At 35.0% G+C, this 23303-nt stretch overlaps 5 protein-coding genes, 1 long non-coding RNA gene and 1 pseudogene across 7 annotated transcripts; 3 read left to right on the top strand and 4 right to left on the bottom strand.

Annotated features, from left to right (window-relative positions):
* Positions 1-4088: 4088 nt before the first annotated feature.
* On the bottom strand, positions 4089-6566 carry LOC110224161 (annotated as a pseudogene).
* Positions 6567-7285: 719 nt separating this feature from the next.
* On the bottom strand, positions 7286-7921 carry LOC9308007. Its single transcript, XR_002331172.1, has 3 exons — positions 7831-7921; positions 7502-7604; positions 7286-7408 (listed from the first exon to the last, which is right to left on the bottom strand). It is a non-coding gene; the product is annotated as an uncharacterized LOC9308007 (long non-coding RNA).
* An 898-nt stretch (positions 7922-8819) lies between these two features.
* On the bottom strand, positions 8820-11324 carry LOC9308006 (monogalactosyldiacylglycerol synthase 2, chloroplastic). Of its 2 annotated transcripts, XM_021021680.1 has the most exons (6): positions 10469-11324; positions 10051-10385; positions 9603-9969; positions 9451-9513; positions 9299-9373; positions 8820-9218 (listed from the first exon to the last, which is right to left on the bottom strand). In XM_021021680.1, exons 1-6 carry the CDS (start codon positions 10793-10795, stop codon positions 8958-8960), a joined length of 1428 nt encoding a protein of 475 aa, XP_020877339.1. In that variant the 5' UTR covers positions 10796-11324; the 3' UTR covers positions 8820-8957. The 2 variants fall into 2 exon arrangements, with proteins under 2 accessions (XP_020877339.1, XP_020877338.1); XM_021021679.1 differs by having other exon boundaries at positions 9603-10385.
* Positions 11325-11348: 24 nt separating this feature from the next.
* On the bottom strand, positions 11349-12914 carry LOC9310064 (protein SRG1). The gene is made up of 4 exons (XM_021021681.1): positions 12533-12914; positions 12199-12446; positions 11794-12121; positions 11349-11703 (listed from the first exon to the last, which is right to left on the bottom strand). The coding sequence occupies exons 1-4, from the start codon at positions 12764-12766 to the stop codon at positions 11467-11469; spliced, it is 1047 nt and encodes a 348-aa protein (XP_020877340.1). The 5' UTR covers positions 12767-12914; the 3' UTR covers positions 11349-11466.
* An 861-nt stretch (positions 12915-13775) lies between these two features.
* Positions 13776-16568, top strand: LOC9310063 (probable glucan endo-1,3-beta-glucosidase BG4). The gene is given in 5 exon segments (XM_021022705.1): positions 13776-14175; positions 15277-15765; positions 15768-15830; positions 15833-16062; positions 16064-16568. Coding segments are annotated over 5 exon segments (1113 nt in total). The 5' UTR covers positions 13776-14054; the 3' UTR covers positions 16274-16568.
* A 120-nt stretch (positions 16569-16688) lies between these two features.
* Positions 16689-21568, top strand: LOC9310062 (probable anion transporter 6, chloroplastic). Its single transcript, XM_002873949.2, has 15 exons — positions 16689-17168; positions 17434-17579; positions 17678-17777; positions 17964-18016; positions 18369-18443; positions 18591-18671; positions 18840-18886; positions 19337-19404; positions 19731-19846; positions 20175-20211; positions 20328-20423; positions 20636-20777; positions 20902-20954; positions 21082-21168; positions 21247-21568. The coding sequence occupies exons 1-15, from the start codon at positions 16821-16823 to the stop codon at positions 21349-21351; spliced, it is 1554 nt and encodes a 517-aa protein (XP_002873995.1). The 5' UTR covers positions 16689-16820; the 3' UTR covers positions 21352-21568.
* A 68-nt stretch (positions 21569-21636) lies between these two features.
* On the top strand, positions 21637-22625 carry LOC9310061. The gene has a single exon (XM_002873948.2). The coding sequence runs from the start codon at positions 21856-21858 to the stop codon at positions 22363-22365; it is 510 nt and encodes a 169-aa protein (XP_002873994.1). The 5' UTR covers positions 21637-21855; the 3' UTR covers positions 22366-22625.
* Positions 22626-23303: the final 678 nt, after the last annotated feature.

The following is a 23303-nucleotide window of genomic DNA, read 5'->3' as shown; positions in this document are numbered from 1 at the left end:
ATACTGAGATCCGGATTCAACATAATTATCAAAAACTCATCAATCAATCAAATGATTTCTACGTTTATCAAAGATCTCTTTCATCACACTGCGGAAAGCCGTCAATTTTGGTTTTTCATTTTTTGTTATCATAGATATAGCCAAACTCATCATCAATAAATACTTTCTACGTTTATCAAGAGCTTTTCATGAGCTTGCAGAAAACTGTCAATTTTGCTCTTTTTTCGTTATTATTTTTATAGCCAAACTCATCAATCAACATATGATTTATACGTTAATCAAGATATCATTAATCGGACTGCAGAAAGCTGTCAATTTTATTTCTCTTGTTTGTAATCATGGTTATAGCCAAACTCATTAATGAGCAAATAATTTTAACGTTTATCAAGACCTCTTTCATTACGTTGCAAAAAGCCGTCACTTTTGCTCTTTTTTTATTATCATGGTTATAGCCAAACTCATCAATCAGCAAATATTTCTACGATTATTAAGATCTCTTTCATCGGATTGCAGAAACCATCAATTGTGCCCATTTTTCCGTTATAATGGTTATAACAAAACTCATTAATCTGCAAACGATTTATACGTTTATCAAGAGCTCTTTCATTAGACTACAGAAAAATGTCTATTTTTTTTTGTTATCATGGTAATAGCCAAACTCATCATCTGCAAAAGATTTATACATTTATCAAAAGCTTTTTCATGAACCTGGAGAAAACTGTCACTTTTGCTCATTTTTTCCTTTATCATTGTTGTAACCAAACTCATCAATCAACAAATGATATCTACGTTTATCAAGATCTCTTTCATCGACTACAGAAAGTCGTCAATTTTGTCTCTCTTGTTTTTTTTTATTATGGTTATAGCCAAACTCATCAATGAACAAATAATTATTATGTTTACCAAGAGCTCTTTCATTACTTTGAAAAAACATCTATTTTGCTATCTTTTTTTTGTTATCATGGTTATAGCAAAAGTCATCAATCAGCAAATTATTTCTACATTTATTGAAAGCTCTTTCATCAAGACATAAAAAATCGTTATTTTTCTCTTGTTTTTTTGGTTATCAATGTTATAGCTAAACACATCAATCAACAAACAATTTCTACGTTTATCAAGAGCTTTTTCATGAAGATGAAGAAAACCGTAAATTTTGCTCATCTTGTTCTTTTTAATCATGATTATAGCCAAACACATATATCGGAAAATAATTTTTATGCTTATCAACATTTCTTCATGAGGCTGAAAGAAACCGTCAATTTTGTTCTCTTATTTTGTTATCATTGTTATAGTCAAACTCATCAATCGGCAAATGATTTCTAAATTTATCATTAACTCTTTCATAAGGCTGTAGAAAACTGTCTATTTTGCTCTCTTTTATTGTTATCATTGTTATAACCAAACTCATCAATCAGCAAATAATTTATACGTTTACCAAAACCTCTTACATTAGACAGTAGAAAACCGTCAATTTTGCTCCAATTTTTTTTTTATGGCTATAGCCAAACCATCAAACGGCAAACTTCTAAGTTAATCAATAGCTCTTTTGTTAGGCTGCAGAAAACTTTTGAGTTTGCTAATTTACATTTATAATGGTTATTGTAAAACTCTTCAATCAGCCAATAATTTTTACGTTTATCGAGAGCTCTTTCATCAGACTGTCAAATATCGTAAATTTTGCTCTTTTTTTTGTTAAAATGGTAATAGCCAAATTTATCATTAGCAAATGATTTCTACGTTTATCGATAGTTTTTTCATGAAGTTGAAGAAAACCTACAATTTTACCCATTTTCGGTTATAATATTTATAGAAAAACTCTTCCATCGGCAAATAATTTCTACGTTTATCAAGATCTCTTTCATAAGACTACCAAAAGCTGTCAATGTTGCTCTTTCTTTTTTGTTATTATGGTTATAGCCAAACTCATCATCAACAAAAGATTTCTACGTTTATCAAGAGCTTTTTCGTGAGCCTGCATCAAAACCATCAATCTTGCTCATTCTTTTCATTAACATTGTTATAGCCAAACTCATCAATCCTCAAATAATTTATATGTTAATCAAGATCTCTTTCATCGGACTACAGAAAGCCGTCAATTTTGTCTATGTTATACTGTTATCATTGTTATGGCTAAACTCATAAATGAGAAAATAATTTTTACGTTTTTTAAGAGCTCTTTCATTACACTGTAGAAAACCGTCACTTTTGCTCCATTTTTTTTTGTTATCATGGTTATAGCCAAACTCATCAATCAGCAAATGATTTCTACGTTTATCAAGATCTCTTTCATCAGACTTCAGAAAACCATCAACTTTGCTCCTCTTGTTTTGTTATCATGTTGATCAAGTTAAACCGGTTGGACCAGGTTTTCAATTTTAGTTAGAAATTAATAATAAAATTTTGTATCTTCTGCAGGATGAAGGTTTTTTTCTAAAGTAACTTAACTATATTGTAGGTTTTTGTCAACAGTTATCAAATAATTTTAATATTAATTTTAAAATAAAATATACATGATGGACCAACCATTATATATCGGAATTTAATTGACCAATTATGAATCACTAATGATCTTGACTCATTTTCTATTCCGTATACCAATGCTCTCCACTGCGACCAATGTCGTATCTCCTTCCATTGCAACATTGTATTGCTTCACTATATAATTCACCATGGCTGATTCCGGTTGATGATAACACAAAGACAAAGCAAAAGTGATATCAGAAACGTGACTCTCAAGTAAACCGGAAAATCCAAAAAATTAATACTTATATATATTGTTGCTTTGAACACAAAGTAATAAGATTATAAAGATTTGTTAAAGTTTTAAATATTTTCAATCACGATAGAGATAAATGGCAGCTTTACTTATTCTTTTAAAAATTAAATAATTTGAAATATATATATATATATATATATATATATATATATATATATATCTTATGTAGTGTGTTTCTTTCACTTCAGCATGACTTTCATTAGTCTCTGGTGACGGCTGAAACGACTCGTCTCGAGCTTCTGCCGTCGTCTTTTATTCAAATTGTTTATTTTACTAAGTACAAAAATCGACTTGGCTTCCACTGTTGAGTTAATCAGAGTCACGCCCTATTTATAAATTAGTCTCCCATCTTCCACTATTATTTATATGCTTCTCTCTCCATCTGCGTGTTTCAAAGAAACACAGAGGTTATTGAGTATTCAAGAGTTATAGCTAATCATTATGGTCGAGTCAAATCAGATAAAAAGCTCACCAGTCCCAAGCATCTAATGCATTATTTTTGCAGAACACTTCTCGGGTGTTTCTCAAGATTTACATCTTTGTCGTCTCCTATATCCAACATTTAGTTTCAAATCAGTGAAAACAGAGTTTAGAACACATTCAAGATAGGAGGATCTAAAGATGGATATGGTTAAATGCTGGCCAGAAAGAAGTGCAAGGTTGAGGGTTCGAGTCCCACACTTGCAGTAATGCTTTAACAATTTTTTTGAGAAGAAATTAGGCCTCTCTTTTTTTCTAAGCTTGTGGCCTTCAAAATGTTAGAGCCGGCTCTGGTCATTAGATTATAATAGATCAACGAAACCAAAAGGAACTAATAACTCTTGATCTTGTGTTTTGCTACTAAACACATAGATTTGTTTCTTCACATGTACTTAGCTTGTCTTTGATAAAAAGTTACAAAAAGATATGGGGACTTACAACTTCAAGCCAATGCTAAAGAGCTAATTTTTGAGTCTTTTCATCTTTAGATAAGCCTTTCCCAACCTAAAGAGTGAGATTCACGTTGGTTTTTCATAATAAAGAGAGATATAGATATACTAACAACACCTTGAGTTATAAGTAAACAGAGATAAAATGATGTCAGACGTTAGCACCTCGTTTTCTAGCTCGCGCCCATTTCGAAACATCGCCTCATGTTTCTCTTCTTATAAAAAAAAAAAGAACATAGCTCAAATCCAGAGCATTACCCTCTAGAGTCTTCCACCTACAACATTTCAAGCAATACCAATTAGGGTTAGCCTAAACATCTTTAAAAGAAATTAAAAAGAAGAAGATGGATCAAGTAACTCACCAGAGCTCCTCAACAACGATGGCACAATCTGCAAAAATTCCTTCTGGTCATGTAACTCTTGTACACCGTTGTAACGTAGTTGTAGCTGCATCAAGTTCGGTGAGATCTCTTACTATCCATAAATATAAAAAAATAATGGATCCACCGATAATGTAAAAGAAGATACTTTATTGATGCATACGATATTAGATCTCTTAGGGTATTGATAAAATAAAGAAAAAGAAGGAGGAACAACTTTTCAATAAATTAATCTGGCACTAACGAATCCGTATATTGCACGATCAAAAGCAATCTCAAAATATTTTAAACCTAATAAAAATTGCGTAACCTAAAAACAATTCACTCAACTTTTTGTTTCAAGAAAGCAAATATCCTAAAAAAAATATCTATATTTTTCGTATGAACCCATCCCTGGATGTAACCGAATCATAAATATGAAAGACAAAATGAAAATATTATTTTAAATATACGAAATCACAAATTATTTAAAACAAAACAAAAAGAACCAAAATCTCAAATATCAAACAACTTAATCAACTGATCATTCACAACCAGAGAAATCAATGTAAAAGTAGAAATACACCAATATGAAAACACAACCACCAATAAAAAACAATGATACCTCTACAATCTCAACTTTGAACTCGTCTTGGATAGCCGCTCATAGAGAAAAAGGATCAAACAAACCCTAATATTTTTGGAGAATTTATGCTTGACTAAAAAAAGAGAAATACCACGTTTACAAACTCTAAAACGTGGAAACATTGGAACCTTAATCTAAATTATAAATCCATAATGAAAACAAATTATATATAAAAGATCGAATATTACCTATCCACCGGTTCATAAAAGATCGAGTATTACCTATCTATATATATATATAAAACTTAAAAGAAGGAAAACACTGGAATGTTTAAAATATTCTCATCTCTAATACATACAAAGTAGTATTAATAACAATGTACAAATGATATTAAGTATGATTATGCAAAGAATAATCATTTTCCAAGAGCATGACCAATAATACTTTAAGATGAAAAAAAAAACAGAGCAGAGTTGAGATGTAATACATACCGAAACTCCATTTGAGTTAACCTAGGGAGAAGAAGAAGAAGTCGTAGTTATTGAGATGTAATACATAGCAACATCCCTCTTAAATGGAAGATCAGGTAATGGTAACTCAAAATTCAAGACTTGTATCGCTTGTTTTATCGAAGGTCTCGAGCTTTTTTATCAGGATGAGCACACCACAACCCTAAAACCAGAAGACACTCAGCTTCTTTATTATCGAATTCATTACCCTATTTCTCATCAACAGACGAAGTCATCACTTCTTGTTTTCCATAAAGTTTCCAAACTTTCTCCACAAGACTCTTCTCATTACTCTCTGAATCACTGTTATCTTCTTGCGTTCGTTCCAGCGATTTTCTCCCTGTGACAATCTCTAGTAAAACAATTCCAAAGCTATATATATCAGACTCTTTACTCGCACTTCCTTTCGTTACATATTCATGTGCCATGTACCCAAAAGTTCCAGCCAATCCTGTTGTATGGGAACCATGTTCATGGTTCATAACCCGAGCCAAACCGAAATCACCTAACTTTACATTGAAATCACTGTCAAGCATTATATTGCTTGCTTTGATGTCTCTGTGCAGTACACATTGATCCCATTCTTCATGAAGATAAAGCAGAGCAGAGGCTAAACCAAGAGCTATCTTGTACCTTATGTCCCAAGAAAGTAAATGGGGTCTTTTGCCAAAGAGGTGGGAGTTCAAGCTACCATTTAGCACTAACTCATATATCAGCAAGAACTCGTTTTTTTCATTACACCAACCAATGAGTTGCACCATGTTTCGATGTCTCAGTTTGCTGATGATCTTAACTTCATATAAAACTCTTTCTTTCGCTGCCTTGAATCACCGGATAATTTCTTCACCGCAACCATTGTATTGATTTCTTTCAAATTTCCTTCATAAACCGCTCCAAATCCTCCTTCACCTAGCTCTCTATGGCTTGAGAATCTGTTGGTTGCTCACACAAGATCTTTATAAGAAAACTTTCTTGGTCCTGCTTCCCTTTCAAGATCTTCGTTTATCGATATCATGTTTGCTATATCTCTGTCCTTCTTTTTTCTTTGCTTCCGTGACCAAACCACCACGATCGTGTGGACCAAAACTATCAGTAAAACAAACCCGGAAACCGAAATGCCAACTACCAATCCTATCTTGCTATCGGCTTTCTCGATATCCAAATTTGAACTGAGCTCCCATGATAAAAGTCTATGTTCCTCTGTGTTTGTTCCAGCAGCAGCTATAAACCCGAACATTACTTCTGATGGTTTGCGAGGTCGATGATGTAAGAAAGGCTTGAACTCTCCTTAGGATCAGAGGTTGTTAGCTCATAAGCCCAAGTCACACTTAAATTCTTAGTCACAAAATCATAAGAGATCTTTGCATGACCAATATCTTGGCTGTGTTAGCTTGCATTCCAACGTTTTCAACATCGATGTGTTCTTTCCACACATCCAACCTGCAAACAAACGTAAAAATAATTAATATTTCAATTTGAAGAAATCAGAATCTATAAAAAATTAAATCATGAAATCAGTGTCATCTCAACATGAAGAAAACAATCATAATCATTCCATAGTAAATTCGATTCATTAGAACCAAAACAATACAAAATATATATATTATCAAAACTATATATTTAGGTTAACGAATATGAGTTTTAATGGTGTGGCCGAAGCTCTATATTTATACCTTAATATCTAGGGCAAACCGTCATAATTATTTCTTAAATTTTAATTTTTAAAAATTAGAAATTTTCTTGATAAAAATATCCGTAATATATTTAGAATTTACCTTACTATTTAAAAAAAGAAAAAGAAAACGAAAATTCCGTATTCTAAATCAAAATTGAAACAATCAAACCCTAAAGTTTTCTCTCACGATTACAAAATTTTTTTAAAGCGATAGAATTGCTTAAAAGCCCAATATCTATTTAACAGTTTCATCACGATAGACATACCTATGCAATCTCGACCGATCTCGTTTTAGAGAACTCTGTTTTTCTCGAGATTCAAAAGAGACCCAGTATATTTTAGAAAGTAAATTAATTAATGTTAGTTTCAAAAAAACAAAAAGAAAATCATATAAATAATTCATAATAAAATACAAATATATATAGTTAGATTAGAGATTACCTTCTCGTAATCATCTAATCCCACACATTCCCTTTCTCTTTCCTTAACAGTTTCCCATATCAAAGACTCAATATGCCTCTCTAGCTCATCAATCTTCCCGTTCCCATGCTTCTTAGTCCCGAACACAACATATCTTGCAACCACAATTTTCAACAACATTACATTATATATGTTCATTCACTTAACTTGATATATTATATAGAGAAATTATTTTGAATCCACTTACGTGAAGCCATTGAGGTGAAGAGGATGTTGTTGTGAGTGATGGCCTTTTGAAGACATCTAAGCTTAGGTGTAATTCACCCCCGTCGAGTACGTGTACACTATCCCTAAACATCATTTTTTCCAATAAAATTATTCATACAAAATAAATATATAATAAATTCTCAAAGCGAACTTAGAAAAACGGTGAGAACCAAAAAAAAAATCTTAGTTTCTCTCAGTCAGCACAATTGATCATAAATTATTAACGATCCACGAGTGATCATAATCCAAACTATGTACATAACAGAAAGAAACACAAACATTTAAATAGGTAAATAGATGTAAAAATACCTTTCCAAACCTCGTTCTGTTATCATCAACACCACTTTCGTCCAAAAGCTTTGTCGATAGAACCTCCCACGCTCTACAAAACTGAAACACATACCAAAAGAATCAAATCAGCAAAACAATAAATTAACAAACTAATGTAAAAAATAAAACAAACAGCAAACAATATGCACACGACCTCTAAAGGTAAATGAAAACAATATATGCATGACAAACAATTTGATTTATCAAAATCGTAGCTGTATAAAAAAACCATAATGGTGAAAACTATCTAATGGGCACAGAAAAAATAATACCTAATTCTCTGGCCGATCAACAATATATATAGCTTTAAGATTAGGGCAAACATCAATTATTATCTTAAGAAATTTAACTTTTTAATTAGAAACAAAATCAGAAAACTAACAAAAACGAATATTAACTACTAAGATATAGAATTATCTAAAAAATTAACAAATAAATTTAAGCTAAGATTCCATAATCATTAAAGTCGAGACATTATGACATCCGTATCCCCAACGATTACACTATAAAATAAAAAAATTTAAGGGTGATTAAGACTAATCATCTCAAAACACGATTAGACTTATATACCCTTAACAATTAAGAACAAAAAATTTCGAAATTGAGGGTGTTTGAGACATTATTATAGAGATCAACACACGATTAGACTTATATACCCCTAATTACGAAGAAGAAGAAATTTCGAGAAGAATAATTCATTAAGGGTGTTTAGGACAAATCATTCCAACTTTTAACCACAGGCCTCCAATGCCCTAACTTTCAATATGGTGCGTTTCTACTTCTCAAATAATTATTGTAGAGATGTGTAAGCTAAGCCTGTCTCTAATGATGTGAAATATCGACAAAATAAATAGTAATGTGAAATAATATTATGTGCTTCCATTTCTTGTAGTTCTCTACTTCTCTGTGTGATTCTATATGAACAAGAATCTCTTGTTGAATCTTAAAATTGTTGCAATGGCTAACAATAATGCAAAAACATCATGAACCTTTTGCTTGAAAATAATACATACAACTTCAATCAATAAACAAATTAAAGAAAATAAAAGAAAAAGTAACAGACAAAGAACTACTAAGGGAGACATGTTAATATAAGACATCGGACATCAAACTAAACTGGCAAAAGAAGAGGTAAGAGTGTAAGAGACATTAGCAAGAGGACCTCGTTGCTCTGAGAGCTCATCAATGTCTTTGACAATGTCGAAGACTGCCTCAGGCTGAGCTAGTTTACGTGCATTTTCTGAAGTTTGTTCCAGCTCATCTGTCTTTGTGCTAAACCATTCCCCAACGATTCTAGCTGTCTCTTTGGGACTTCTTGTGAACACTCCTGCACCATTCTCCACCACATACGGCACATTCCCTTTCTCCTGTTTAGTTTAAGTGTGATTGATATGAGAATTTATACATATATGAGCTGGTAACATTAAAAATGCAAATCTCAACCGACCTGTCCGGGAATGTAATCGTTGAGGATGATTGGGAGTGATCGGATCAACGATTCAGCAATTGTTCCCGGTCCAGCCTGCAAGATTCGTAGGACACTTAGCTTATGAACATTTTGGTGAACAGAGGTAGGCATAAAAACCAAAATCCTCTTACTTTTGTGATGATGCAGTCACAAGCTCCCATCCATTTCTCCATTTGAGTCTCGAATCCTCGAACCTATAATGTAAATATCCATTAAATGTCGATTCTTGAAGACTATGAACCTCTCTAATAATGGCAAAGGGGTTTGTTATAATCATATACACCTTGACAGGAATCTTCCATTCAATGGCTTCTAACGCAGATGCCAATTTCTTGTTACGTCCACAGATAACAACCATTTGCCCAATGGGCTTCCTGTTCTCTTTATCATACAAAAATTCCTCTAGAGCTTTGGCTGTTTCTTTCACAGGACCCATACCTTCCCCTCCTCCCATCAGTAGAACCGCACGAAGATCTTGATCCATCTCAAGCTCCTTTCTTAGATCATCCTTCACCAAAACAGCTCGTGCAAAAGATGGCCTGACAGGTAAACCAAAAACACGGACTTGAGACTCATCGAGCCCATCAAACAACGCCCTTTCCGCCACTTCTTGAGACGGACAATAGCACCTATTCACCCCCGGATGAAACCTAAACCACAGAAGATTAAAAAAAAAAAACTTTGCAGCTACCATCTTCTCTAAAAGACTAAACCAAGCTAATAATATATACCAAGTAGGATGACAAGTGTTGAGATCAGTAATGACGGTGACAAAGAGAACTCTTTTCTGTAGCTCTTGCCATTTGAGAACCCACAATGGAATATGTTGCATCAAAGGATGAACACTAATGATTATCTCAGGCTTATACTCCATCAAACCCGCCTCTACTTCCTTAGCGTAATAGGCGGCAATGGCTGCTAGATAACAAGAGTGGATCCATTTGGGAGATGTGCTGTGAAAAGCAACTTTCCATAGCTGAACATGCTTCACCATGAACTTATATGATCTCTCCATATCATTCAATGGCCACCCTGTGTATTCCTTCCACACATCCTTCACAATTATCTGTCAAAATCATACAAGTCTCAATCAAAAATCAGTTCTTTAAGGGTGAGAATAAACTACAATTTCTCAGCATTGTTCTTTACTCTGTATTTGTCTCCAAATTCGATCTTGAAAGCGTCGCGAATAGCTTCAGCGGAGGCACGGTGACCGCCACCAGTGTCGCTCATGAGGATCAAGACGTTCTTTGTCCTCTCAGCACCGATCTGGACAAGCTCCATTGATGATTCATCCTCGTCGCTGTAACAAACATCATCGTCGCTGTCGTCGTAGCTTTTGCTACGATGAATGTGATGATGGGTGTGACGGTGAGTCTTTTCGCTTTCGCCGCCTGCTACGGAAACGGCGGATTTGGAAGTTCCGTAGACTCTTTCGAGCACTTTCTCTGCTAGGGACATAACCGTCGTCGCCATTTACAAGAAGGAGACGAGACGAGTCTTTGAGCTGTTTAGGAGAAACAAAACGGAGACTTTCCCGGAAAAATCACCTTCCACGGCGATTTGACACCGGAGAAGGAAAATCTTCCGAGGAAAGAGACAGAAAGAGAGTGTTTTGGGTGAATGATTGATGTTGTAAGAGAGAAACATGGAAGACAAACAGAGAAGACTGGTTGGCCAATGATGACATTAGCCGTCAGAATCGCGTCTTTTTTTGGAATGTTCGATTTGAAAGATTCGAATATTCAGCGTCCTCGAAAAGTAAAGCAAACCTAGAATTAATAACAAAAGAATGAAAGACATTATAGTATAACAATTATGCAAAATAATTTGACTATCTGTTTTAGTGTGGAACTCTGTTTTCGTGTTAACCTCTGTTTTTAGTGTTAGAACTGACCATGGATATTACATAACTTCCAATGATTTCTTATGTTCCTTGTGTTTTTCTTTGACAATGTGTTGAAAAAAACATTTCTCATAGCAATTGATATGGGAAAATCAACTTTAGACTCTCTTTCTTGTCTAAGAATTGCAACACAACACAATGCAGCCTCACATTTCCAACAAAACAAAGCAACAGTGTTTTCTTTAAGGAGCAAGCAACTAAAGAAACAGATTCAAACCAGATTGGAGACTTGAGCGTATTATCAGATCAATGCAGCTTCAATAGGTCTTCGACCCTGTTGATAGTACTTAAAGTAGAGCTCCACATACTTCTTAACTGTTTTATACAATCTTGGTCTTGCCTCAGACACAAGCTCATCCACAGGCTGAATCTCTTTGTCTGCACCTGGAATGCAAAACGTTGCCACAGATATCCTTTCCTTTTCTCTGTTAGTCACCACTCTATGAACCGGGCTCTTGTATATCCCATTGCTCATTATCTAAAACACACACGAGAAGAGAGGTTATTTATTTCAAATCTACATCAATCAATCTTTCAAAGTCATATGCATATGTAGGTGATTGATTACCTCCATTTGATCACCAACATTGATCAAAATTGTATCAGGGACTATAGGAGCTTTATACCATTTCCCATCTTTGAGGAACTGAAGCCCTTCCACATCTTTGTCCGGTAAGAGAAGAGTGAAAGCCGAGCCATCAGCGTGCGGTTTAACCCCAATAACCTTGTCCGGCCTCGGACACGGAGGATACATGTTGAATCTTGTATCCATAGTAGCACTTTCTCCATACATGTCTAGAAAACTATTCTCTTCCAACTCCAAAGATCTAGCCATGGCTTTAAAGAATTGCTCAATCACTATCCGTTGCTTCATTGTGTACTCATGTAAAGTTTCCCTGAACAAACGATTTGTCAAATCACTATAGTCAATGAACAAAGATGCTGTTGAATCGAAATGTATAATAAACTTTACTTGAATCCGAGTGGGACTTGAGGCCAGAACTTAAGTTGTCTCTGATCTTCAGGGTAAGTAGTAATATACAAACGATCGATCCAATCAAGAACTTGATCATCCCAAAGAATCATGTCGTTTCCATATCCTTGGATACTACCAATCTCTCTCGCGCACTTCTGTTTCTCTTCGGTCGGAAGCGCAAAGAACTCCTTGGTTAGCTTGTAAATGTTGTCAAGAAACGCTTCTGTAATTCCATGATTCATCACCTGCATCAATAAGAAACCAACTTCCATGATATCACCGGAACTCAACAAGATTCCATGACTCTGATCAATCACTAAGAGGGTCAAACCTGAACAACGCCCCATGTAGAGAGTGCCGAGTGAAGTTTACTCAACTCTTCTCGACCGTCTTCAGAAGAAGAGAGGAGAAGACTGAGATCGATGGCCGGAATATCCATCTCCGGCACCGCAGCGTTAAGAGGTTGAACTTCGCCGTCTCCGGTGGGTACGTGGAGATATCTCACCGGCAGTCCTTCGCCGGCTGCAACCACCTCTTGGACAGTCTTGAACTTTGGCTTTTCCATGGTTCTACTGATTTTGGAGGATCTTGAATATGATGAGCGTTTTGCTTCTTATAGACCAACGACGATCTTGACTTTTTCGTTCGTTTGTCATTTAAAGCCAAAGATTAAAAGATAACACTATTTTAATATGCACAAGAAGCAAGTTGCCCAGTTCAAAGATGCCCTTTTGATAACATTTTTTTTTCGAACTTCGAAGACTTGTTTTTTCCCCCAAACAAATCACTTCTGTTACTTTCAGTAATATTGCAAATTCATATTTCGACAGAAATCAGTTTCTTCAGGAACACTTTATGATTGGAAAATAGGAATGAATAAATTAATTTTACAAAAGAAAAATCTATTAAAATTCAATTCTCTAAATCATATAATTATGCCTTGTTTGAAAAATCGCAAGGCGCTAGTCGGGCGCTCGGCATGGGCCTAGCGATTAATCGGAAAATCGGATTAAAATCGGGGATTAATCGGGGATTAGTTTTAGGGTTATTTTAATATTTTTAAAATATATTAATCCAATATTGTAAAAATTTATGATTTTTATTACAAATTTATGATTTTTATTAAAATTTGAACCCAAGTTATTGTAAAACATCACAAACTCTCCATTCAAATGATTGAATAACAAAAATAAAAAGTTTTTTTATACTTGCAATCTAAAAAATAATCGGAGTATATAAGATTAGGCGGGAAGTAATCGGATTAGGCGGAGAATAATCGGGTTACTGATTTTTTAGGGGATTAGTCATTAATCGAGGCGGATAGGGTGGGCCTAGCGATTAAGCAGGGAGTAATCGGGTCTAGGCGGAGATTTTTAGAACAGGGTAATTATGTGGTGTAATTCTGAAAATTTTATTAGTTCAATCCTGGGTTGGCTCCATACTTCTAGATAAATCTAATTATACTAAATGAACAGTCACTTTTTCAATAACTGATGCATTCTCTGATTGACACATCAGCTTAGTACAATTTTCTTACTCTTTCATTTTTCACGGAGGAGTTTGATTATATCTAATACTTATAACAAAAGGAAATCGTTTTTATTTAGCTTTTTATTTTCTCAAAACCCTTTTTTCTTTCATCCCCATGATCTCCACCTCTTCCACTTCTTCTTCTCCAAAATTTCGATGACTTATCTATAAAAGAAAAAGATGGTCTTCTCATCATCATACATCGATTAGTCTCAGAAATCAGTTACTTTTTTCACCCCAAAGGTATCAATTTACCATCTCCAATTTCAGTTTTTAATTTTGTTATAGCTGTCAAAGATTTCTTATATCATGCTTAATAAACAATGTTTCAATATATGTGTTTATGTGTTTACAGTTTCGCCAAATACGTCTTCAAGCTCAAGCAAGCATTCAAAAGTTTCATTTTCCTTGGCAGATCAGAAAACAATTGCAGAATTTTATTCGGTATTATCCAATTTTCTACGTTTTGGATAAGTGTTTAACTTTCTCCTTAGATCTACAAAGCATTTACAGTACATAATGATTTTGTTACATGATTCAGTTACGAACTGAACCCAATCCAAAAGGAATCCAATGTGTTCTCTTAATTTTCAATCAATCCTTAATTTACCATCTCCAATTTCAGTTTTTTATTTTGTTATAGTTGTCAAAGATTATTAAATATGTCATGCTTAATAGATTACCTTTCAATACATTTGTTTGTGATATATGTGTTTACGTCTACACGTTAGCAATCTGACCTTGATTCACGTTTAATTGCTTATCACTTTTCCATGGTCTCTCTCAACATAAAACCCTCACTTTTCTGGGTAATTGAAGGGAACAGGAGAAAGAGATAGGGGAGATGAGAGTGAGATTCCACCTGGCAATTGTCTTATCCGTGTATTTATTTTCACTCCTATCTCTTTATTAATTAGATTAATAGCTTATTTTTTATTTTTGGTTTTTTTGTTACAACTTTATGAAATATACATACTATCTTACATTAGTATTAAATTAAATTCTCCAATTATTAAAATATTTTAGATTATACCAAAATAAATGTTTGATGCCAAAATATATTTTAATTTTAGTAAAAAATAAAATAAATACTATATCCGTGCATTAGCACGGGCCTAATGCTAGTTTTAGTTTATTTTTGAAGAGTAGATAAATTAGAGCAAAATTAATAGAAAATAAATTAAAATTTAGCGGACTTGTAAATAGGCATATTGGCCAACTAAATTACGCCCAAAAAAAAAAAAAGCTAGAAACAAAATGTTTACTAAATAGGTTCTTGTAGCCAAAATTTCTTTTAGTGGAACTAATAAAACAGAAAACAATCTCAACTATGTATACAAATTACATGCATCTACAACCTTTGTTTTGCAACGACTAAGAAAAAGAAAAGAGAAACATCTTTGGTTTGCATCCATCGTGCCTGTTCTTCAGACAAGTATGATCATCTTGTGTATAGATTTGACATTAAAGTACTAAATCTATACACATACAAAAAAAAATGTATAGATTTGATATTAAAGTACTAAATTTATCTCTATTTTGCAGGCACACGTTTCATTATGGATTGTCCTAAAAAATCATTCTTGTTGATGATCTCGTGCATGTCATTTCTGTTAAATTATAACAATGTTGGCTTTGTAGACGCAGCAACAAACATTGGCTTGAACTACGGCCTCCTTGGAGACAACCTCCCACCTCCTTCTGAAGTTATCAACCTCTACAAGTCATTAAGTGTTACCAATATTCGGATTTTCGACACGAATACGGATGTCCTTAACGCTTTCCGAGGGAACCTCGATATTGGAGTTATGGTAGGTGTTAAGAACCAAGACTTACAAGCTCTCTCGGTAAACGAAGACGCTGTAAACACCAACGTTGAGCCTTACTTAGCTGACGTCAAAATTACATTCATTACTGTTGGTAATGAAATCATCCATGGAGAAATCGGATCTTACGTGCTACCTGTCATGCAATCTCTCACCAACGTTGTCAAGTCGAAGAGTCTCCCAATCTTGATCAGCACCACTGTGGCTAATGGAATCTTGGCCAGTCATATCCACCTTCCGCCGGAGATTTCACGCCTCAGGCTCGTGAACAACTAACCCAGTGCTGAAGTTTTTGTCTCAAACAAGTACGCCTATTCTCGTCAACATCTACCCTTACTTCGCTTATGCTGATGATCCTGTCAACATTCAGCTTGATTATGCTATCTTCAACACTGACGCGGTCGTGGTCCAAGATGGGCCACTTGGTTATTCAAACATGTTCGATGTAATATTTGATGCGTTCATATGGGCAATGGAGAAAGAGGGCGTAAAAGATTTACCGATCGATGGTGGTAACAGAGAGCGGATGGCCATCTGCTGGTAACGAGAACTTAAAAACGCCAGATATCGCGTCTATATACAACGGAAATTTTGTTAAACATGTGGAAAGCGGTAAGGGAACGCCCAAAAGACCAAACAGTGGCATTAATGGATTTCTATTTGCTACGTTCAATGAGAATCAAAAGCCAGTTGGAACAGAAAAAAATTTTGGATAGTACAATCCTACTAATATGAAGCCCATCTACAAGTTGTTTTGATTTTTAGATTCTTGATTTATAGACTAATCCCAAATCATTAGTAAATGATGCTCTAATAGTTGTAATAGAGCGGGATAAGATCAAGATCCCACAACAATACTTATTTTATATGTTGTATGATCTTCTTAAATAAGGAAAATCAGAAGCAAAAGATAACATGGTATTAGCTATGGACAAGTTTAGTCCGCTATAATCTATCTATTACTAATTATTATTGTATTTTTTTACAATAACACTCATTTTATACTCCCAATTTTTTTTTTTTTTAAATTGGCAATTTTAGAGACACTAATCAAAAAAAAAAAAAAAGTGTTAAACAAGGGAATCACGCAAAGAGAAGCTTTTGAACACAGAAGGACCCACATAGAAGACAATTCGGTCCACAGTGAGAGAGCCACACAAGCTCTCTCTCTCTCTTCTTGCTCCACCGTGTCCTCCTCTCTCCCTCTTCTTCTTCAATTCAGAATCATTTTGCTTCTTCTTCCTCCTCTCTCTGACACCAACAATGGCGAGACTTACCTTGAGACCCCACAATCACTTCTTCTCCTCTCCTATCCACGCACATAAACAACCTTTCCTCTCCGTCTACACCATCTTCCCCCACCATCACCACAATCCTCTTATCAAATCAAGGGTTAAGTGCTCCGCCAGTGGCACAGAACGAGTCAGAGAGAGCAAGAAGCTTCCTCCAAAGGATCCTATCGAAGACCCTAAACCCCTGCTTCCGATTCCGGAAGTTCTCAGTACGGAAACAGGGTTTGAACAGAATTGGCCTCCATGGAAAAATATACCTCAGAGATATAAGCTTATCGGCGCTACTTCTCTCGCCTTTGTTATCTGCAATATGGACAAGGTTTCTCGCTTTAATATTGAAACTAATTTCTTGCAATTCTTCTGGTATGGTTTTAGTTTAGCTTAAATGAGATATGAGGATTAGGGTCTTATGAATTTGATTCAATTTTTGTAAAGGCGTAGCCTTTCTTGTTGTTGATCAAGATTCCTTCCTTCTTTAGGTGATTTATGGTAATGATATGAACACATGAATTGTGGAGGAGATAGATTATGATTGTGAGGACCACATCATTTGACTAAGTATATTGTCTGGTGAGAATTTGCAGGTGAACTTGAGTATTGCTATAATACCAATGTCACACCAGTTTGGATGGAGCTCATCTGTGGCCGGGTTGGTCCAGTCATCCTTCTTTTGGGGTTATGCCTTGAGCCAGTTGCCTGGAGGTTGGCTTTCCAAGATTTTTGGTGGAAGGTTTGTCTTTTTTTTTTTTAAGGCTCTTCCCAGTTTTGCTTTCAGGACTGGTCCTGATTTGGTATCCTTCTTTTTTTTTTTTTTTTTTTCTAATGCAGAAAAGTGCTTGAGATTGGTGTCTTTACATGGTCATTCGCTACAGCTCTTGTTCCACTACTTGCTGGATTTATGCCTGGTTTAATCTTTTCTCGAATTTTGGTAAGCATTATACTGATTTATGCTATCATTCTAGTTTCTTTAGAGTCATGATCTTGTTACAAATTCCTTCGTTTATTAAGCTTGTAAAAAGTCCCATGAACACTCTTAAGCTCTTTCCTTCTCTCCCCTACCCTACTCTAGCCTTACATTATGTCTTTGTCTTAACACAGAGATTTGTAACTCCAGGTGGGAATAGGAGAAGGTGTTTCCCCATCGGCTGCGACAGACCTTATTGCCAGGCATGTATCAATCTGGGGCAAATTTGAAGAGTGCTCATACTAATTGAATATAAATGATGTGTTTAATTACTTATGCAGAATTGTCTTTAAATTTAATTTTAGCTCATGATCTAGATATGATAATCTACTGAAATCCATATTTTCCATAGGTTGGTCTTCAATGGCCGATGAGCAACTTAATATTCGAGAACTGGACTTTTTTTTCCTTATGAAAACCCTTTCTTTACTAAAGCTGAATACATATACAAGCATTTAGTCGCTTTATGCTTAACTTTCTGGCTGAACATATTGCTCTATAGCTTTAAGCCCCTTCTTTCATATCCTGATTGCGCCATTCAATTGCTGGTTACAGGACAATACCTGTTAAGGAGCGCTCAAGGGCGGTAGGCTTTGTTTTTGGAGGATTGAGTTTGGGGAGTGTAATGGGGTATGTTTTTCTTGATGTGATACTTAAACTATAGAAATTACAAGTATGTGGTTTTTATTTATCAATGTTTATGATTTGGTTAATACTCTAATGAAGACGAATGGACAGCTTTGAGACTTGCACAGACTAACGTTATTATGTCTGCAGGCTTCTCTTGGCTCCTCCGATTATCGAAACCTTTAATTGGGAATCTGTCTTTTACTTGTTTGGTCTCCTTGGTGTTGGCTGGTAAGTCTCATCGATTGCTTACTAAAGACTTTCACAACATTGTTGTTCTGACTATTCTTCTTTATCAAATATTGATGGCTGAATTTATTTCTTTCATCATTCATACCAAGATGCCAACATGCTTTGTTAGTATTTCTGTATTCTCAGTTTTTCCTCTATATGTTGAAGGTTCGTCGGGTTTCAGTTTCTTAATGAAGAAGAAGTTTCATATAAAGGTGGTTTCTCCTTCTTTTTGCTTATTCAAACTTTATTTAATCTTGAATATCTTTCATCGAAGTCCCATCGTTTGTTTGAGGTTATGGATAAAACCAGGGAGCTTAGATGTCACATAATTGTATTTATTACACATTTACTTACTGTGTCGTTTTGTCCATGATTTATGTTTTGTGAAAGCCATTCTAGTCGTTTCTTTTATAATATGGAAACAAAAGGGTAACAGATGAGAATTACTTGTAAATCTTTCTTTAACCCACTATTTAGTTCATATTATCTTGAACTGAAGCATATACTGTATTGGGAGTGAAGCAATTCTTTGGATGTACACGTAGCCAGATAATCTTTTGTTGTCTGTTTATTGGCCAACTATTATAACTAATACTCCACTCAGTTATTGGGATCTTGGACTTGAACACCATTTACAATCAGGATTGCCCTTTGTTTGATAGGTAATGAGATCTCTAATTCGCATAAATCAGAAAACGCTACAAAGGAAGAGTTGGGGAGCTCGTTGAAGGTTAGGTTATCTAATATTATGTCTATGTCTGGATATGTTCTTTATTTCATTTCTAATTGATATGAGGTTGAATTTAGCGAGAATTCACTTTGTCAAGCCTATTATTTTTTCTACTGTAAGTACGTAGTTGCAATAACTATAATAGGAGAACTGCATAACCTTCTATCGAAGGAGGAGTGGAATTATATTCTAGTTGCACTCACTTGGTTTAAAACCATGTCCCCTAAAATGGTGCCAAAATGGCCTACAAGCAAATAGTTTTGAAAACCCAAAACCTTATAGTTTGCTTTAAGTCAATGCTTCATCTTTTGGGTATCTTACTACAGGAGATTCCATGGAAGTCATTTTTCCAAAGCTCTGCTGTTTGGGCAATGATATACACTCACTTTTGTGGAAGCTGGGGTCACTATACCTGTTTATCTTGGCTACCAACTTATTTCAGGTAATTGCGGGTTCACTTTTCTCTCTGTTCAGTGTTCACCATGTTAGATTTTACTGGGCAATGCATAAGCTGCTCTACTTGTTGAAAAGCTATATACATCTGCAGACTAAAATTCTAGTATTTATAACTTAATTTGTACAAGAGGTGTTCTCATTTCAAGAACTTATTGATTATTGATTTATATTATGCTTTCATTACTCATCTTTTCTGATATAAGATCTCCAGGCCGTGATTTAGATGAAAGTACTTTTAAATTGTTCTATGAAAAATACATTTTTGGATCTTTGTTGATGAAGAGAGTAATTTTCCTCATATTTCCGGTATGCAGTGAGGCGCTGAATCTTAATTTGACAGAAGCTGCTTGGGTAATTATAAACTGTTTTTATATTGTGTCTCTCCTGGAATATTGAAAAAATAAGTTCAGCTTGCATTTTGCAAAGGTATAACATTTTGGGATTTAATATGTGGATGTGAAGATCAGGTTTCCATCCTTCCTCCATTGGCTTCGATTGTCGTGACAAGTCTTGCTTCACAATTTGCTGATTACTTAATTACAAATGGAGTTGAGACTACCACGGTATAAAATCACATCTCTTTTCCTTGTATGTACCCTTGTAACAAACCCAAAGGGTCTTAACATGAAAGCTCTTGCAGATCTAGTATTTTATACTCAATTTATCCAAGTGTTTTTTAATTCCCTTTTCTCATTTTGCACCAATGGGTACCCAGTTATCTAGATCAACCTGCCGTCACTTTGATATGTAAACTCCTCGGGAATTTGCCTTGTAGGTCCGAAAGATTTGTCAAACGATTGCGTTTGTGTCCCCAGCGATCTGCATGACACTTTCATCTGTGGATATTGGATTGCCACCATGGGAAATTGTAGGAATCTTGACTGCAGGCTTGGCCCTATCAAGTTTTGCTTTATCAGGTAACTGGAGATGTTCTACTTTGCTATCTTCTGTCAAGAATCTTTAAGTAACTTCGTATAAAGAAGATGCACCCGAAAGTGTTTATTGTAATGGATTTGACAAACACTATGTTCCATTTTACAGGACTTTATTGTACTCATCAGGACATCTCACCCGAGTATGCAAGCATACTCCTGGTACATGTGGTTCTCATACTTACACCATTATATGATTCCTGCTTGAAGCCAATGAGATGGAAATAATATTTGGGTATGAAGAAATAGCTTCCCTCTAAACATGTCGTGGGATATTTTTGTATCTCAGGGTATTACCAACACAGTGGGGGCAGTACCTGGGATTGTAGGAGTGGCCCTAACTGGTTTTCTCCTCGACTCAACCCATTCCTGGACTGTAAGTTGCTAGCTTTACCGTCAGTGATGATCAATCCCTTATTGATTAGTTAACTCAAAAGTTGTGATTACCGTGTAGATGTCTCTATTCGTGCCATCGATATTCTTCTACTTGACGGGGACAGTTGTATGGTTGGCGTTTGCTAGCAGTGAGCCTCAGACGTTCACTAAGGAAGACTCATAAGTTTTGTTCTTCTGTTTTTTGAGGCACAAAAAATGGAGACTTTTGTTATTGTATAGGTAAAAGAAATGGTAAATTTGTTCTGTTGTGAAAGCAAAAACAAAGAGCAGTGGTAATTTTGTTCACTGCCTTATCCTGGTTTTTGCATAGCCTGCAAATGAAACTCAGTGTTAATGGTAAAAGGTGGAGTAAAAGGATTGACACTGGTTTTTCCTTCCAATTCGGTACATACTCTGGTTTATTATTGGTTTAATTCCGATTAGGAAAAAGGAAAATTAAGCAAAAAAAAAAAAAGGGAAAATAATATTTTATTAAATGACAATTCTAACCCTGGTCACGATTCGCAACCGCCAGAGATCTCTACGTAGATATACTCCATAAATAGATGATGCGAATCAAACGGAATCGCTGAATCTTCTTCAACAGAACCAGTTTTTTTATTAAACATTTAACCACAAAACCAACAAAACGCTTCTCTCTTCTCGATCTCTTCACTTGTGCAGAGTTATGGCGGCTACTGGAAGATCAAGCCGATCAGTTCTTCGTCCTCTTTCTTCTTCCCAGAGATTACACAACAATCATCATCATCGTCAACGATCTCCGTCTCCTTGCAACAATCTCAATCTCCGATTAAAGGTTTTTTCTCCCGGAAACATCCCGACGAAACCCTCCGTAACCGTTTCTTCTAATCATCAGAAGAGAAAGTGTTTGTGCTCTCCTACGACGCACCCTGGTTCTTTCCGGTGCTCTTTTCACCGCCGGTTAGAACATGAGAAGTCCAAAACCCTAGCTTCTTCGACGGCCAAGCGTAACAATCGTGGTGATTATCCGATTAATGTTGGATTGAATCTGAGGAAATTGGCGTTGATGAATTCGCTAGCGAAGATTGGTAGTGTTGAGGCGGAGAGGTTTAGGAGATCTTTAGCGGCGAATCTAGTTAAACCGTCGTCTCTTCATAGCCATCACCGTTCTGAGTTCCGGCCACGGCTTAGCCGCTTTCATAAAGATCAAGATTAACTAGCTAGGGTTTTGAATTTCCTTTTTCTTTATGTTTTCTTGCGCACGAAGGAACTATTTTTTAGGGTTTTCCTTGGGCGCATTATATTGATGAACTTTGTGTAAATCACATTTTAGTAGGACTTGATTTAGTCAGTGTGCTCGAATTCTTCCTTAGTTTTGATTGGATTTTTTTTTCCTAATGCGATTGGTGTAATTAGGAGTTAATAGATTCTGATGATCTTTTCTAAACAAATTTGATGAATCTATTTTAGCTTAAATAAGCATGTTTTCTTTTAGTCATCTTGACTATATTTTATTAATTTTCCATTCTTTAATCGAAGTTATAAAAGATATTAGGTGACGAATATTTTTCAACTCTTATGATGCAAATTTTGTTTCTATACACAGAAATGCGAGATAATGACAAATATATAGCTTGGTTAAAATAAGATTGTGTAGCTTCGTTGAAAATGTCGAGTCCACGACAGTTTTCAATGATTTTTTTCTATGAAATGACGGAATAGTAGCAAACAATTTTACGGTGTATATTTGAATCCAAAATTGTGCATGATGAAATCCAAACAAAAGTATAAACATATATATATATCACAAAATATACATATATATGTTCAATTTTTCATAATAGTATTGAAAATATATATATATATATATATATATATATATATATTTATGTTTACAAGATTCTTTTGCGTAAGAGTCTATAATCACAAAATGAATGTTATGTTTACAAGGTTTTCTTATGCAACAGTTTGTAGGATTGTAGAGATTTCGATCCGATAACATTAAAAAATCATCGCTAGAGATTTTTATATCACAAGTTCTTACCACTCTATGAGAGCCGTTGTTGTAATTACAGCTGAATTTTGTCTAATTTTATTATAAACTAGCTTTGTTTTGTTTCACATATGGAGTCTTTAAATAAGTCCGAGATATTT

Source organism: Arabidopsis lyrata (genome assembly GCF_000004255.2).
Source record: "Arabidopsis lyrata subsp. lyrata unplaced genomic scaffold ARALYscaffold_6, whole genome shotgun sequence".
Lineage (NCBI taxonomy): Eukaryota > Viridiplantae > Streptophyta > Magnoliopsida > Brassicales > Brassicaceae > Arabidopsis > Arabidopsis lyrata.
The sequence above is the reverse complement of the archived record's forward strand: the minus strand, read 5'-3'. Positions and strand labels throughout refer to the sequence as shown.